General features: G+C 47.1%; 1 protein-coding gene across 1 annotated transcript; it reads left to right on the forward strand.

Moving 5' to 3' along the window:
* The first annotated feature begins 4706 nt into the window (after positions 1–4706).
* On the forward strand, positions 4707–8694 carry LOC132571587 (oocyte zinc finger protein XlCOF6-like). The gene is made up of 3 exons (XM_060238385.1): positions 4707–4772; positions 4987–5113; positions 6575–8694. The coding sequence occupies exons 1-3, from the start codon at positions 4749–4751 to the stop codon at positions 8692–8694; spliced, it is 2271 nt and encodes a 756-aa protein (XP_060094368.1). The 5' UTR covers positions 4707–4748.
* The last annotated feature ends 9305 nt before the right edge of the window (positions 8695–17999 follow it).

Raw genomic sequence — 17999 nt, forward strand, 5'->3', positions numbered from 1 at the left:
CCGCAGTCGACGTTTCTCCAAGCTAAAGAGCCCCAAACGTTTTAACCTTTCTTAATAGGGAAAGTGTTCCAAACCCGTAATCATTCTAGTTGCCCTTTTCTGCACTTTTTCCAATGCTATATGCTTTTTGAGGTGCGGTGACCAGAATTGCACACATTATTCCAAATGAGACCGCACCATCGATTTATACAGGGGCATTATTATACTGGCTGATTGGTTTTCAATTCCCTTCCTAATAATTCCCAGCATGGCGTTGGGCTTTTTTTATTGCAACCGCACACTGTCTTGACATTTTCAGTGAGTTATACTTGAAGAACAAGCTTGATATGAGCCAAAACAATCTCTGTAGTCTTGCAGCATAAAACAAGATAGCTAACTTTTCTATCTAATATGTTGATTCCTAAAGTCCCGTAATTCCCAGACAGGTGTAACTCCAATTCCTAAACAGGTACGGCTGCAACCAGCCGTTGCTTCCATCCACTTTCGGAATCAGTCCTTCCCCAGGCAGCTCCCCAAGCGATAAAGTATTCCAGTTGGCAGTGCTCTGTATCTCCAGTGGATCCAGCTGGGCTCCACACTTCCATTGTCCTGGGCTTCTCTTGAAAGGGCCAGCCACATCGGTTTGGGAATTATTGGACTTCAGGAAGTGCTACAAACAAAGAAAGAACTCTGCGCATCGTTTTTGGATCTCCAGTGCAAAAACAGATCGTTTTTGCAGGATGGACTAAAATATTTCTAGATTAATATGGAAATGCTGCTGTGGTTTAAACGTTTTTCAGTATGTGCATGAGTAAAGACTCTCACAAGTTGTTTACTAGTTATATGGCTGACTCATACCCATGAGCTCTCTGGTTTCACATAAGGGGGGGGCGTTGTGGCTTGAGCACTGCAAACGCACCAGGGAGCGGATGTCGGTTTGAGAACCCGCCTGCAGCCGTGTTTTGCAACGTGGATGCAGAGGGAGGGAACACGGCTGTTGCAACCACGTGGACCCTGCCCCCTCCCTCCACGGCTCACTTGGCAGAGGCAGCCGTAACAAAATGCTAGATTCTCCCTCCTGCGCTGGGGTTAGGGTGGGAGGAAGGGCATCCTTCTGCCAGGCGAGAGAAGGAAAGACACCCCCGTCCCAGGCACCACAACAGGGAGAAGCAGCAGGGCACAGTCCCAGGAGAAGAAGAAGAAGATATAGGATTTATATCCCGCCCTCCACTCCGAAGAGTCTCAGAGCGGCTCACAATCTCCTTTCCCTTCCTCCCCCACAACAGACACCCTGTGAGGTGGGTGGGGCTGAGAGGGCTCTCACAGCAGCTGCCCTTTCAAGGACAGAGGCTCAGAGCGTCCTACAATCTCCTTCCCCTTCCTCCCCTACAACAGACACCCTGTGAGGTGGGTGGGGCTGAGAGGCCTCTCACAGCAGCTGCCCTTTCAAGGACAGAGGTTCAGAGCGGCCTACAATCTCCTTCCCCTTCCTCCCCCACAACAGACACCCTGTGAGGTGGGTGGGGCTGAGAGGGCCCTCACAGCAGCTGCCCTTTCAAGTACAGAGGCTCAGAGTGGCCTACAATCGCCTTCCCCTTCCTCCCCACAACAGACACCCTGTGAGGTGGGTGGGGCTGAGAGGGCTCTCACAGCAGCTGCCCTTTCAAGGACAGAGGCTCAGAGCGTCCTACAATCTCCTTTCCCTTCCTCCCCTACAACACACCCTGTGAGGTGGGTGGGGCTGAGAGAGCTCTGACAGAAGCTGCCCTTTCAAGGACAACTCCTGCGAGAGCTGTGGATGACCCAAGGACATTCCAGCAGGTGCAAGTGGAGGAGTGGGGAATGAAACCCGGTTCTCTTAGATAAGAGTCCACACACTTAACCGCTTGTGGAGGTCTTGTGGGTTCAGTTCTTGCTAAGGGGGCTGCCAGCAAGGACACAAAACTCACCTTTTCGTGGTTAGACCAGATGGGATGACTCCTTCGTGCTGAATGGAGTATGTGAGCCGCTCTGTGATTCAGAGAGAAGGGCGGGGTATAAATCTGCAATTCTTCTTCTCCTTTCCCCTTGTGACATGTTTACTATCTGTGTCTCTCCTTCCCCCCAGGGAGCAGCCTCTCTTCACGGCAGGTGAACAAAGGCATCTTTTCACAGATGGAAGCGACTCAATAGAAGGGGCAGGAGATGGAAGAGCAGGACCCAGAAGGACCTGGAACTGGCAAGACGGCAAGCAAAGGCCCCTTTCTCCTCCAAGCTGGGAATGGTGTTGAATTCTGGGAAAGGGCTGGGACAGAGATTCCACCTAAAGACACCGTGACCTCAGATGTGCATTGTCAGCAGTTCCAGCAGTTCCTCTACCACGAGTCCGATGGGCCCCGAGAGGTTTGCAGCCAGCTCCATGGACTTTGCAGCCAGTGGCTGAAGCCGGAGAGGCACTCCAAGAAGCAGATCGTGGACCTGGTGATCCTGGAGCAGTTCCTGACTCTCCTGCCCCAGGAAATGCAGGGCTGGGTCAGAGGATGTGGGCCGGAGACCAGTTCCCAGGCGGTGGCCCTGGCCGAAGGTTTCCTCCTGAGTCAGGCAGAGGAGAAGAGGCAGGCAGGACAGGTGAGAGGGATTCTCTCCTGTTTGTCTAATTCAAGGAATTATTACTGGCCTTGTCCTAAGACGTCCCTGAGAGATATTTGTTCAAGCGTTAATCATCCAAATGGGAATGTTTATTGCCTCTTTTAGCAGCCTCTTTTTCTAGAGGATTTCTGATCCCTCCAACTAACTCTCCAGGTCTGCTGAGAGATGGGTGCAGAGTCTGGGAGTGGGGCACGATCCATTCCTTGGTGGCTTTTCCATTCCATCTCTTACCCCCCCTTCCTTGCTGCTGTTTCAGATGTGGGCCCCATCCAGGAAGAAAGAAGCTGCATTCCCTGAGCCAGAAGGAGCTTCCTTGGAGCAAGGGCAGAGAGCGCAGGCTGTGGAGCGTGTCCAAGATGCTCTTTCCCTTTCCTGTGGTAAAGACTTTTTGTGCCTAGATATCATTGGGGCACTCAGTGAATTTGTTGCATAGAGAGTTGTGGCGGGGTGTGTCCGTGGGTGTGTGTGTGGAATTTAATCACCTTTTCATACAGCACAGAATCTGTGGTATTCATTGTCCATTAATTGTGATTCCTCTCAAAGGGGATTAGACAAGTTCATGGAAGGCAGTTCTTCACAGTAATTAAAATATTCCGGTCTCACCCTCCTCCTCCTTCTGGGGCACCAGAGCTCTGAAAAACACTTTTGGGGGGCCAATAAGGATGGGAGGATTTGGCTTCTGTACCTGTGCTTACGGGGGCATCTCGTGGGTCGCTGTGGGAAACAGGATGCTGGAGGAGGAATAGCAGGGTGTGAACTGGCACCTCTCAGGAGCTGTTCTCTCAAGAGCGGTTTCTGTCAGAGCTCTCTCAGCCCCTCCTACCTCACAGGGTGCTTGTTGTGGGGAGAGGAAGGGAAAGAGATTGTAAGCCGCTCTGAGACCCTGAGTGAAGGGCGGGGTATAAATCCTGTCTCCTCTTCTTCTTTTTCTACCCACGAGTCTCTAGATGGGCTCAAGTCACTTGTGGGCCAATGGAACAGTGATGTGTCACAGCACGTCATTTCCACCCCCTCTGAAATACATAGAATCCTAGAGTTGGAAGGGACCTCCAGGGTCATCTAGTCCAACCCCCTGCACAATGCAGGAAACTCACAAATACCTCCCCCTAAATTCACAGGATATTCATCGCTGTCAGATGGCCCTCTAGCCTCTGTTTCTAAACCTCCAAGGAAGAAGAGCCCACCACCTCCCAAGAAAACCTCTTCCACTGAGGAATCGCTCTAACAATTAGGAAGTTCTTAGAATCATAGAATCTTAGAGTTGGAAGGGACCTCCAGTATAATCTAGTCCAACCTCCTGCACAATGCTTGAAAGTCACTAACACCTCCCCGCTAAATTCACAGGATCTTCATTGACGTTGGATGGTCATCTAGCCTCTGTTTAGAAACCTCCAAGGAAGGAGAGCCCACCACCTCCCAAGAAAACCTGTTCCACTGAGGAATCGCTCTAACAATTAGGAAGTTCTTAGAATCATAGAATCCTAGAGTTGGAAGGGACCTCCAGGATCATCTAGTCCAACTTCCTGCACAATGCAGGAAACTCACAAACACCTCCCTGCTAAATTCACAGGATCTTCATTGCTGTCAGCTGGCCATCTAGCCTCTGTTTAAAAACCTCCAAGGAAGGAGAGCCCACCACCTCCCAAGGAGGAAGCCTGTTCCACTGAGGAATGGCTCTAATGGTCAGGAAGTTCTTCCTAATGTTGAGCCAGAAACTCTTTGGATTTAATTTCAACCCATTAGTTCTGGTCCTACTTTCTGGGGCCACAAAAAACAATTCCACACCATCCTCTATAGGACAGCCGTTCAAGTACTTGAAGATGGTGATCATATCACCTCTCAGCCGTTTACCAAGTTTTCAACAAGGATAGTATGTGGAATTTTATCAAAAGCCTTAGTGAAATCAAGATAAATGATGTCTACAGCATTCCTCTGATCCTGCAAGGTAGTCACTTTCTCAAAAAAAGAGATCAGGTTAGTCTGACATTACTTGTTCTTGAGAAAACCATGCTGGCTCTTAATAATCACATCCATTCTTTCTACATGGAATAGCAAGTCCCAGAAAACGCTTCTCATTCCTCCTTTGTCTCGCAGGCAGTGAAGAGATGCTGTTGAATTGTTGTCTTTTCAGAAGTGTGGAAATGGCTGCTGCGTCTACAGTCCAGGTGAGGGATTTGAACAGGGGACAGTCTAGATCCCTCCTCCTTTCTCAGTGGGGCTTTTGCTCCTGCAGTTTCTGTAAGGTTTCCAGGCAAAAGAGGGTCTGCAAGCCATTCCCTTGAGCCTTACATCCTGTACCCTTCTAGGCTACTCCCTTCCAGTGTGCAATCTCTGCCTGGCCTGACCTCTGATGAGGAGGGGATCTGCTTTTTCTTCCAGGGTCCCTTTTCCTTTGAGGAGGTGTCCGTCTCTTTCACGGAGGCAGAGTGGGCCCTGCTGGATCCGGGACAAAGAGCTCTGTACAGGGAAGTCATGCTGGAGAATTATGGGAACGTGGCCTCTCTGGGTAAGGATCTTTTCTAGGTGCCAAAGGTGTGAATTCCGCCATTGTGATGAGGGAAGAATCAAAACACTGAACAGCAATATGCCGTTTTGACTCCCTGTTGTGTTCCTTGCCCAGAGGCAACGGTGGCCGGTGGTGTAGTTGTCACCCAAGCTAGAGAAGGGGTCCTGGACTGAGGTGAGGGTGGGATGAGAGGCCCTCAGAAAGACTCCAGAAGGGGCCAGATCCTCATTTCTTTATTGCCAGCCTTTTTAACATACGTTTTCCCCAGACGGTATTACGAACATTTGCTCTGAGCGTGATCTGGAAATGATCGTTCCCCCGCATACACTAGTTGGAATTCTGTGCCCGTTGTGGGGAGAAATACAGGCTCACATCTAAAGAAAGGCTGCAGAGTTTTATTTATTTTATTTATTTACTTTAAATTCCTATTCCGCCCTTTCCGCAAGCGGACTCAGGGCGGCTGACAACATTCATATTCACAAGCTAAAACCAATAAAGCATAATTAAAATACAAAATTTTAAAAACCATTTCATGGTGGTGTATCTCTACAATATAAGGGAGTTCTTTTTTTCTAACGGTGATCACCGAGTACTCTATATGATGTCGGGTTTCAGTTCTCTCCCGGTTAGGTATCAAAGGCCTGTCGGAACAATTCGGTCTTACAGGCCCTGCGGAAAGTGGAGAGATTCCGCAGGGCCCTTATGGCCTCTGGGAGTGCATTCCACAATTCTGGTGCTGCCACCGAGAAGGCCCTAGCTCGCGTCGAACGCAATCTAGCCTCCTTTGGTGCAGGGATGGACAATGGATTTTTTGTCCCTGGAGGATCTCAAGAGAGCATTCCCTTCCCAAGTGAGCTGGTAGAAAGTCCGTATCCTTCATTGTTATTTCAAGACAACAAGCCCATGGGACTTTTCTGCTTCATTTTTAAGCAACTCTTAGTTTGGTAGAATAATAAACCCCACTGGACAAGGTGGGAGGGAGGCCTTCTGGGGCCTGGAATTTGAAAGATCAGCAGCTCCTTCTGGGAAAGAGCTCAGCTGTGGCTCTTGAAAGGTATCCTTACATCCGGAATGTTCTGGGGAAAGGTGGGGGTTGGTTAAGGTTAGTCAAGCGTGACGAGGCCAAGGGTCTGTCACACAGATGGCCCTTACCTGCCCTCCCAGGTACTAATGCTTCCATTTTTTTTCCAGCAAAGGATGATCAGATGAATGAGGAGGGTGAGGAACTACAGCTGCGTTTGCCAGATGAAGTTATTAATAAAGACTCGAAAGGAAATGTAAGGAATCGAGGCAGACCCAAGAGAAAGAAGGACAGCCATTTTGTTGAGAAGAGAAATGGAAGAAAGCGTAATGAACATTTTCCCAAGCACAATAGAATGGAGATGAGTCAGTCCATTAAGTATGGAAAGGACATCAGATATAGATCACAGCTTCTAGTGAACCAAAGAATAGAAAAACGAGAGAAATCTTTTGAAAGCTCAGAGTGTGGAAAGAAATTCAATCAGAATGGCAAGCTTCAGCAGTGTCAAAGAACTCACAAAGAGGATAAACTGTCTGAATGCACAGTAGGTGGCAAGAAATTCGGGTTCAATGGCAATCTTCAGCAGCATCAAAGAACCCACACAGGAGAGAAACCTTTTGAATGCACAGAGTGTGGAAAGACATTCAGTGACAAGAGCAGTCTTAAACAGCATCAGAGAACCCACACAGGAGAGAAACCTTTTGCATGCTCAACGTGTGGAAAGAGATTCAGTCGGAGTGGCCATCTTCAAAAGCATCAGAGAACCCACACAGGAGAGAAACCTTTTGAATGCTCAGCGTGTGGAAAGAGATTCAGTCAGAGTGGCCATCTTCAAAACCACCGAAGAATTCAGACAGGGGAGAAACCTTTTGCATGCTCAACGTGTGGAAAGACATTCTGTCAGAGTGGCAACCTTCAACTGCATCAGAGAACCCACACAGGAGAGAAACCTTTTGAATGCACAGAGTGTGGAAAGAGATTCAGTCACAGTGGCACTCTTCAAAAGCATCAGAAAACCCACACAGGGGGAAAAACTTTTGAATGCACAGAGTGTGGAAAGAGATTCAGTCACAGTGGCACTCTTCAAAAGCATCAGAGGACCCACACAGGAGAGAAACCTTTTGCATGCTCAGCGTGTGGAAAAAGATTCAGTCACAGCAGCACTCTTCAAAAGCATCAGAGAACCCACACAGGAGAGAAACCTTTTGAATGCTCCGAATGTGGAAAGAGATTCAATCGCAGTGGCAATCTTCAAAGGCATCAGAGAACCCACACAGGAGAGAAACCTTTTGAATGCTTAGAGTGTGGGAAGAGATTCCGTGAGAGTGGCACTCTTCAAAAACATCGGAGAACCCACACAGGGGAGAAACCTTTTGAATGCACAGAGTGTGGAAAGAGATTCATTCAGAGTGACAATCTTCAACAGCATCAGAGAACCCACACAGGAGAGAAACCTTTTGAATGCTCAGAATGTGGAAAGAGATTCAGTCACAGTGGCAATCTTCAAAAGCATCAGAGAACCCACACAGAAGAGAAACCTTTTGAATGCTCAGTATGTGGAAAGAGATTCAGTCACTGTGGCAGCCTTCAACTGCATCAGAGAACCCACACAGGAGAGAAACCTTTTGAATGCTCAGAATGTGGAAAGAGATTCAGTCAGAGTGGCACTCTTCAACAGCATCAGAGAACCCACACAGGGGAGAAACCTTTAAAATGCTCAGAATGTGGAAAGAGATTCAGTCACAGCAGCACTCTTCAACAGCATCAGAGAACCCACACAGGGGAGAAACCTTTTGAATGCACAGAGTGTAGAAAGAGATTCAGTCACAGCAGCACTCTTCAACAGCATCAGAGAACCCACACAGGGGAGAAACCTTTTGCATGCTCAACGTGTGGAAAGAGATTCAGTCACAGTAGCAGTCTTAAAGAGCATCAGAGAACCCACACAGGAGAGAAACCTTTTGCATGCTCAGAGTGCGGAAAGAGATTCAGTCACAGTAGCAGTCTTAAAGAGCATCAGAGAACCCACACAGGAGAGAAACCTTTTGAATGCTCAGAGTGCGGAAAGAGATTCAGTGACAGTGGCAGTCGTCAAAAGCATCAAAGGACGCATACAGGAGAGAAACCTTTTGCATGCTCAACGTGTGGAAAGACATTCAATCGGAGTGGCACTCTTCAAAACCACCAAAGAACCCACACAGGAGAGAAACCTTTTGCATGCTCAGAGTGCGGAAAGAGATTCAGTGACAGTGGCAGTCTTCAAAGGCATCAAAGGACCCACACAGGAGAGAAACCTTTTGCATGCTCAACGTGTGGAAAGACATTCAATCGGAGTGGCCATCTTCAAAAGCATCAGAGAACCCACACAGGAGAGAAACCTTTTGAATGCACAGAGTGTGGAAAGAGATTCAGTCAGAGTTACAGTCTTCAACAGCATCAGAGAACCCACACAGGAGAGAAACCTTTTGAATGCTCAGAGTGTGGAAAGAGATTCAGTCACAGTGGCAGTCTTCAAAGGCATCAAAGGACCCATACAGTAAGTAAAGTAAAAGTAAAGTAAAATTTTATTTGTATCCCGCCCTCCCCCGCCAAAGCAGGCTCAGGGCAGCTAACAACAATAGAAAACAATGGTACATTAATAAACCATTACATTAATAAACATTAAGATAGCCTTAAAACCTTAAAACCAGTTAATACATTAATTAAAAGCCATTACTGATCTAATTACATTAAATTGAATTACATTGAATTAAATCTAACCATAATATTATCGTTGGCGCTATACAGGAGAGAAATAATATTATCGTTGGCGCTATACAGGAGAGAAACCTTTTGCATGCTCAACGTGTGGAAAGAGATTCAGTCGGAGTGGCCATCTTCAAAAGCATCAAAGGACCCATACAGGAGAGAAACCTTTTGCATGCTCAACGTGTGGAAAGACATTCAGTCAGAGTGGCACTCTTCAAAACCACCAAAGAACTCACACAGGGGAGAAACCTTTTGAATGCTCAGTATGTGGAAAGAGATTCAGTCTGAGTGGCAACCTTCAACTGCATCAGGGGACCCACACAGGGGAGAAAACTTTTATTTATTTATATTGGGATTTATACCCCGCCCTTCGCACCGAAGTGTCTCAGGGCGGCTCAACGTCCTTTGAGTCCTTAGAGTGTGCAAAGGGGTGATGTTGAAGTAGCACTTTTTGAAAACACCTGAGAACTCACACGAGGAGAAACCATGTAGCCCCTTAGGCTGGGAAAAGAGCACTTCACTTATTTCACAAGTAAAAAGCAGCCACAGACTATGAAAACCGTCAAAGCAGTATAAACTCTTGTATAAAGCTTTAATCTACGTGGACATCTTACCCTAACCTAGAAGAAATCTTACAAATGCTCAGCCTACAGAAGGAACCTTAGACGCGTCTGAAGCCCTCAGATAGATCCCAGGAAGAATAAATCAGTGCTCTGTCAGCTGAAGTAGATCTAAGATCAGCTCACATCTCCTTTAGCTGGGAGGATTCCACACAAGGGAGTGTTAGACATCTAAAAGGTTTACATTTGTTTTGACTTCATTGTGAGGCCTCATTCTAGGCCTTTTCTACCTGAAGAGACAGAAAAACCCGTCTCTGTGCTGAGACAAGAACACAGAGGAAAGAAGTGCGGTGTCATGGTGACCCTCCACGTTGGCAGAATTAACAGCTGGATGCAGCTGGGACAGATGTTGCCTGGTTCAGTTCTCATCCCTGGAGTAAGGAACTTTTTCTAGGATCGAAGACCTCTTGGCGAGACCTTGAAATATGAACTTTGTAATTAGTAATTAATGATCTCAGCATTGTCTGTGGTAATCACTGCCAGATATGTAAATAACAAGCATCGTTGCCAGAATCGTTTGGTGAGATTAATTGAGAAGAGAAGTCTGAATTTGGGGAATATAAAAATATACTTAAAAGATTTTTATATACTCCTGGCAGGTGGTGCTCATATAAGAGGACTGTGGAAGAGAAATCAGCGCTACCAGAAGAGCCTGATTGGATAATAGGTTATTGACTATTTCTGGCTTATTTTAGAAATGAACTTTGACAGGGAGTTTTTGTTAACTTGAACATCTACCCAACTGGACATCTGCTCTATAGAAGCTTATGTGCAGGACTACAGAAGCACAATTAGATTTCAGTGAACTCACATTACTGCTAGAAAGGAGGCATATCATGTGGTATTCATAGTGAAATATTTTATCAGTAATAGTATCTAGGCTGAAGAATATAATGCCATTTTATACTGATGCTTCTAGTATACGCTTCAGTTTAGTAACATTTTGAACTGTGCTTACAGTTCAGTGAAGTCTATGCTGCTAGAAATGAGAGAGATCTCTTGTGTGCATAGGGGATAGAAAACTATTAGCTAGAGACCGCTCCATCTTTTATGGTCTGCATTAGACAGGCTGGGCCATGGTAGATAGCTAGGGAGTGGGGCAGGAGAAGAACTGCAGATTTATACCCTGCCCTTCTCTCTGAATCAGAGACTCAGAGTGGCTCACAATCTCCTTTCCCTTCCTCCCCCACAACAGACACCCTGTGAGGTGGGTGGGGCTGAGAGGGCTCTCACAGCAGCTGCCCTTTTAAGACAACTCCTGCAATAGCTATGGCTGACCCAAGGCCATTCCAGCAGCTGCAATTGGAGGTTCTCCCAGATTAGAGTCCATGCACTTAACCACTACATCAGACTGGCTCTGTAGAAGCTAATGTGGACTCAGAATGGATGCCTGGATCTAAAATGGATGTCAGGAGACGGTGTTGAGAGAAGTCAAGTTTTGGAAAAGATTCCTGGAATAAGTCAAGAGAATGGCAGACAAGGAGTCCTTGGCAAAGAAGTATTAACAGGGCACATGCGTGGAGGTCTCACACAAATTCCAATTATTGATGAACTTTTTTTCCAAAGAAAAGGTTGGTAGGAATTCCAGAGGGCTAAAAAGATTCCGGTTGGACAGAAGAGGAGGGCAAACACACCAAAAGTGTCTAAAAGTAGAGGGAAAACCCAGTAGAAGCCAAGATGAGATGATTTGGAGTTGGGAGTGAGCAGTGAAGTGGCCAGATTTGCAGATGACACTAAATCTTCAGGGTGGTGAGAACCAGAGAGGATTGTGAGGAACTCCAAAGGGATCTGTTGAGGCTGGGTGAGTGGGCGTCAACGTGGCAGATGAGGTTCAGTGTGGCCAAGTGCAAAGTAATGAACATTGGGGCCAAGAATCCCAGCTACAAATACAAGTTGATGGGGTGTGAACTGGCAGAGACTGACCAAGAGAGAGATCTTGGGGTCGTGGTAGATAACTCACTGAAAACGTCAAGACAGTGTGCGATTGCAATAAAAAAGGCCAACGCCATGCTGGGAATTATTAGGAACGGAATTGAAGACAAATCCGCCAGTATCATAATGCCCCTGTATAAATCGATGGTGCGGTCTCATTTGGAATACTGTGTGCAGTTCTGGTCACCGCACCTCAAAAAGGATGAAATTGCTGAGAAGTCAATGAAATTGCTGAGCAGTCGGGTCAAAACGGATAGAAGGAAGTACTTATTCACCCAAAGGGTGATTAAAATGTGGAATTCACTGCCACAGGAGGTGGCGGCTACTACAAGCATAGCCAGCTTCAAGAGGGGATTTGATAAAAATATAGAGCAAAGGATGAGTTTGAGAAGTCTGGATGTGACTAAAGAGAGGAAATCTTTGTTAAAGATCCTGTATTAATAAATTTTCATAAAATTGTGAACTTGGTGTCCAGTGTTCTCTTTTCTCCTGAGGGTTCTTTCCCAGAGAGAAATTCAGAAGATCCCCTCTCACAGGCAAGAGGCTTAACCAGGAGACAACAAAAGTTAACAGGAGGGACTTCAGAAATGCTCCGCGTGTGGCAAGAGCCTGAGGCACAGATCCGACTTCCACGTTCCCTCAGAGAATCCATATGAGGGTAAAACTTTCTTATAGCTGATTCTGATGAGGCCGTTCTTTGCACACCCAATAATTCTTTCCCAAATCCTGAGGGTAACTGATATCTACCACATCTCTTCTGTTAGCAGAAACCAAATACAGCAGCCGGCATCCTTAATTCACAAAAATTTTATCGGACAAGCAGTTCTGGAGAGGCCTTTCTGAACCCCAATCCCTCCCCAGTCCAGCCTGCTGTGAGATTTTTGTGGATCCGCCACTTTGAAGGCCAAAATATTCCGGCAGTAGGGTTAATTTGGGTTGAAAGGAGAAGGTTCTACACGCTAACTCAACAATGCAGTGAGTTCTTAGGGGGTCAGATTAATTGTCCAGTATCTGTGGCTTTGATGGTGAGCATTCTGCAAATCCTGATTGTGTTCCCCACGCACCCCCAGCTTCTCCCAGAGAATTGGGAAGGAGGAGTAAGACTTCCCTCCTCTAAGTCTGAACCCGCCCCCCCTCCACCGCCCAACTTCATGAGCTAGGAATGACCCTTGGGACCAGGGTTATCTCCAGCCTCTGTCTTCCACACTCCCCCTTGAATCCCTCCTTGGAGATTCTGCCTTTAGGGAACAGAGTGAGAATTTTTTTCATTTTCCATCTCGCTTTCTATCTTGCTTCACTTGGAAAGCTATCTGCATTAGGGCTCTAAGAGGCTTCAAGGGGGAAAATCCCTCCGCCTCTTTCCCAGTGTGTGGAAATGGGTGTCTGACAGGATGACATCCCATAATACAGGGGTGGCCAACGGTAGCTCTCCAGATGTTTTTTGCCTACAACTCCCATCAGCCCCAGCCAGCATGGCCAATGGCTGAGGCTGATGGGAGTTGTAGGCAAAAAGCATCTGGAGAGCTACCATTGGCCACCCCTGGCATAACACTTCTGTTAAAGGAACAGCACATTTTTCTGCTCCCAAGCAGTTGGCAACCCTGGACGAAATGTTTCTCGGTTGTGCACAAAGTTCTTAAAAATCCCCTTGCAGATGTCTGACCTTCATGCAAATTCCAGCCTGGTCAAGCAACCCTTCCCAAGTACAATTCTTCACAGAACAAAACGGGATTTATGATCGAATGTCACCCTGTTACTCTTTGCCTAGTGGTTTGCTGTTGACCGAAAAGCCTCACTTTTTTGTTTCAAACCCTACATTCATAGACATTCCTGTAACTTTTATGTATGATACACAAACACTCTTTCCTCCTGATATATCCCCCCCCCGTGGGGGGGGGTTCATCTGTGTCTGCTGGAGGTCGGTTGTAATTCTGTAAGAACTTCAGCCCCCCCTTTCCCCCCAAGGTTGGTAACCCTGTCAGCCCCCAGGTTTATTCCAGTAGGGAAGCATAATTTTTATTATTATTATTGGGGGAGTCAAGGTTTAATCAGTCTTCTTTCACATCAAAGAATTCACACAGGGGAGGAACCATACAAATGTCTTGAGTGTGGGAGAAGCTTCAGTCGGAGATCACAACTTGGCGTTCATCAGAGAATCCACACTGGGTCGAAACCATATAAATGCCTGGATTGCGGGCGAAGCTTTCGTTACAGAACCGCTCTTACTTGCCATGGAAGAATGCACACAGGGGAGAAACCATACAAATGCTTGCAGTGTGGGAAAAGATTCAGTCAGAGTACACATTTTACTTCCCACCAAAGGAGACACACGGTGGGGAAGAAATAAAAATGTCCAGAGTGTAGGAAAAAAACTTCTATTGCAATAATCTCCATGCTTTCCACTAAAAGATTCACATAGGGGAGAAACCTTACAAATGTCAGGAATGGCTTCAGTCACAGGTCACGCTTAGTATTCATCAGAAAATTCACGTGGAGGGAAAGAACATAGAAATGCCCGGAGTGTGGGAAAACTTCACTGATGGGTCCAGTCTAAGTTCCCACCGAAGAAGTCACACAGGGGAGGAACCCTATAAATGCCTAGATTGTGGGTATGGCTTCAGCTGGAGTTCACACCTCAGTGTCCCTTTGAAAATTCACACAGAGGAGAAACCATATAAATGCTTGGAGGGTGGGAAAAGCTTCAGTGTGCACATTTTACTGGCCATCAGGGCTGTATTTACAGGGGCCGGGGGGGGGGGGGGGGTCGCTTGCCCAGGGTCTGCCAAAGAGAGGCTGACTACTGGAAAGGCGGCTACTGAACACACATGCATTCACAGACTGGAGAAACTACAAATCCATGGAGTGTGGGGAAAATTTGGTCACAGTAGCATCCTTACTTCCCATTGAAGAATTCACTTAGGGGAGAAGAAGTTAGGAAAGCTAAAGCTCAGTACGAGCTCAGGCTGGCCAAAGATCGTAAAAACAACCAAAAAGAGTTCTTTTCTTATGTTCAGAGTAAGAAAAAGAGCAAGGACACGGTAGGCCCATGGAGAGGGCAAGAAAGTGAAATTGTAACAGGTAATGAAACAGGGCAGAACTGCTCAATTCCTACTTTTCCTCAGTCTTCTCTTCTGAGGGAAACGGTGCTCAACATGGCAAAAACAGAACATTTAAGGAGGGTATGAAGTTCCAACCTAGGATCAGCATAAACACCTCGTTTCTTTAAATGAAATTAAGTCCTCAGGGCCAGATGAATTGCATCCAAGGGTTCTAAAAGAGCTTGCGGATGTAATTTCTGAGCCTCTGGCTATTATTTTTGAGAATTCTTGGAGAACAGGAGAGGTGCCGGAAGATTGGAGGCGGGTGAATGTTGTCCCCATCCTCAAGAAGGGGAAAAAAGAGGATCCGGGTAACTACCGATCCATCAGCTTGACGTCTATACCTGGAAAAGTTTTAGAACAAATAATCAAACAGTCAGTCCTGGAACATTTAGAAGAATGGCTGTGATTACTAAGAGCCAGCATGGTTTTCTCAAGAACAAGTCATGTCAGACTAACCTGATCTCTTTTTTTGAGAAAGTGACTACCTTGCTGGATCAGGGGAATGCTGCAGACGTCATTTATCTTGATTTCAATAAGGCTTTTGCTAAAGTTCCACATACTATCCTTGTTGAAAAGTTGGTAAAATGTGGCTTGGATCCTGTTACCTTTAGGTGGATCTGTAACTGGCTGACAGATCGCACCCAAAGTGTGCTTGTGAATGGTCCCTCATCCTCTTGGAGAGGAGTGACAAGCGGAGTGCCTCAAGGATCTGTCCTGGGACCTGTTTTGTTCAACATCTTTATCAATGATTTGGATGAAGGAATAGAGGAAATGCTTATTAAATTTGCAGATGATACTAAATTGGGAGGGGCTGCAAACACAGAAGAAGACAGAAACAGAATAAGGGATGACCTTCACAGGCTGGAAAACTGGGCTAAAATCAATAAAATGAATTTTAACAGAGATAAATGTGAAGTTCTGCACTTAGGTAGGAAAAATCCAATGCATGGTTATAGGTTGGGGGAGACTTGTCTTACCGTAGTAGGTGCGAAAAGGATCTAGGGGTCTTAGTGGATCATACGCTGAACATGAGTCAACAGTGTGATGCGGTGGTTAAAAAGGCAAATGCAATTTTGGGCTATATCAACAGAAATATAGTGTCCAGGTCACGTGATGTGATGGTATTGCTTTACTCTGCTCTGGTAAGACCTCACCTGGAGTATTGTGTTCAGTTTGGGGCACCACAATTTAAGAAGGATATAGACAAGCTGGAACGGGTCCAGAGGAGGGCGACAAAGATGGTGAGGGGTCTGGAGACAATTGCATCTTCAAGTCCAAAAGTTTTATTTCTCTTCCTCTGCAACCTCTTATCAAAAGCAACATAAGGGAGGTCTAATCAGCCGTTCTACTGGTGGCTTCCCGTCAGAAAAGACCTTCTATTGGATGAGCATATCAGGTGTTCTGGCCTTTGCATTGTGCCTACTTCCTTAAAAACTGATTTCCTGCCCTGACCTGAAACAAGCCTGATCTAGTCAGATCTTGGAAGCTAAGCGGAGTCGACTCTAGTTAGTACTTGGGCGGGAGACCTCCTTGAAATACCAGCCCTCGGGAGGAGAGGGGGTGGACTTTATTCAGCCACCTCTCTGAATATCCTCCAGGCACCCAGTAAGGGGCAGTCACCAGAGGCTGCCATGACTTCCTGGGGCAGACACACACACACACACAAACACACAATACAACCCTCCCCCCAACTTGCGTAAATCTTAGAGAACTGTAATGCTTATGCATTTAGCGAAGTCTGAGGAATGTTTGTAGATCTGATTTTTATTGTTTGCCTTTTTTCTGTTACTTGTATGATTAACTTTCACCTTTTCATCCAATCCTTAACTAATAAAAGAGCATGTTTCAGTTTAAATGAAATCATCATCTCTAAGAAGTTAACTTTTTCTTCTTTCGACACACGATCTGAAATCTGGCCTTGAATGTTTCACTGAACTGTCTTTCAGAAAGTTTGCTCAGTTAAACCCGAGTGGCTAATTCTGCAGGGTGTTCTCATCAGGCTTCATTTAAATGATTGGCTATCCCATAATAAGCCCGGCACAGCCTGGATCCCTCTTGCCTGCAAGACCGCCTATTCCACTCTGCTACACTGAAGACAGCTGGGGCGTCCCTGAGCAGGGCCTTCTGCAGGTGGCCCCCTTCAGATGGGCCAAATCTGCCTCTTCATGTGCGTCCTTTGTTGTACCCAAAGCCTTGGGGAAGAGCCTGCATGAACAGCCTGCACGAGGAGGCCAGAGAGGCCGCCTTTATCATGGCTCTCTGCAGTTCATGCAATGAAATGTTTTCAGGAAGCTGTTTTGGTCAAGGGAACAGGGACTGTGGTCTGTACTGCCATAAGCAAGAGCCTTCTGTGTAACTCCTGTGACATGTGGATGCTTATTCTTGGTTCCAGCTCTTTCCCTCCACCACATGTTCTGCTCATTTTTTATAATCCCAATTTCTCTTGTGTTGTTTCCTGGATGTTCCCTGCTACATGCAACTGGGGCAGACGCCACACAAACACTCTTACCGCAGGTGAAGAAGGAGGGCTTTTTTCAAAAAAAGCAGGAACCTACAGAAACGCAGTTCTGGCTGGATTGCCACCAGGGAGTGTGGCCTAATATGTAAATGAGTTCCTGCTGGGTTTTTTTTTCAACAAAAAAGCCCTGGGAATTAAAACCAGCCCCTCCCCCTAAATAGGTCCTCAGTTTAACAAGGGTCGCTCTCCTTCATAGGGGGAAAGAAGATACAATACCCTGGAGCCAGATTGGCAAAGGGTAGGGTAAGAGTCCTTTTTTTGCTGCTTTTAATGAGAGAGAGCTTCTAAGAGGGAGATCTTGGAGTCCTGGTAGAGAACTCGCTGAAAATGTCGAGTCAGTGTGCGACTGCAACAAACAAGGCCAACACTCTCCTGGGGATTATTAGGAAGGGAATTGAAAACAAATCAGCCAGTATCGTTGCAGGGGACTACATTTCCCAGGAGGCCTTGCAATCCCCAGGGCGGTCCACCCCGCCTCCGGCAGCGTTTGGCGGGAGGGGTCCTGCAGCGCCTTCCTCTCCCCTCCTTTCCCGGCTGCTGGGGCAGGATCCGGCCTTTGCACCTGTGCAGCAGCAGGAGAGGTGAGCGGAGCGGAGGATTCGGGCAAGACGGGGGGGGGGGGGGGAGGGGAGGGGGGCTTCCGGGGCTCAGCTTGTTCCGCACACGGGGAGGGGGGGCCCCTCTGGTCCGGGCGGGTTCCCTTGTTGCCCCCCCACCCCTTAGCTGGCTGCTCTCGCTGTGGACGGGAGGGGAGGGGGGCTCTTGCTTTTTTTTGCAGGCTGCCTTGGGCGACCCCCCCCCCCTCCTGCCGCATTGAGATTGCCTTTCTCTCCCGCCCCCCCCCCCCCCGCTGCATTTCTGCACCGAGAATCCAAGTCCACTTTCTGCAAACGGGGCGGGGGGGGGATCTGCAGAGCTGGCGAGTGCCCCCCCCCTGTTCCTTCCC

This window comes from Heteronotia binoei, chromosome 5, assembly GCF_032191835.1.
Source record: "Heteronotia binoei isolate CCM8104 ecotype False Entrance Well chromosome 5, APGP_CSIRO_Hbin_v1, whole genome shotgun sequence".
NCBI classification, from domain to species: Eukaryota; Metazoa; Chordata; class Lepidosauria; order Squamata; family Gekkonidae; genus Heteronotia; species Heteronotia binoei.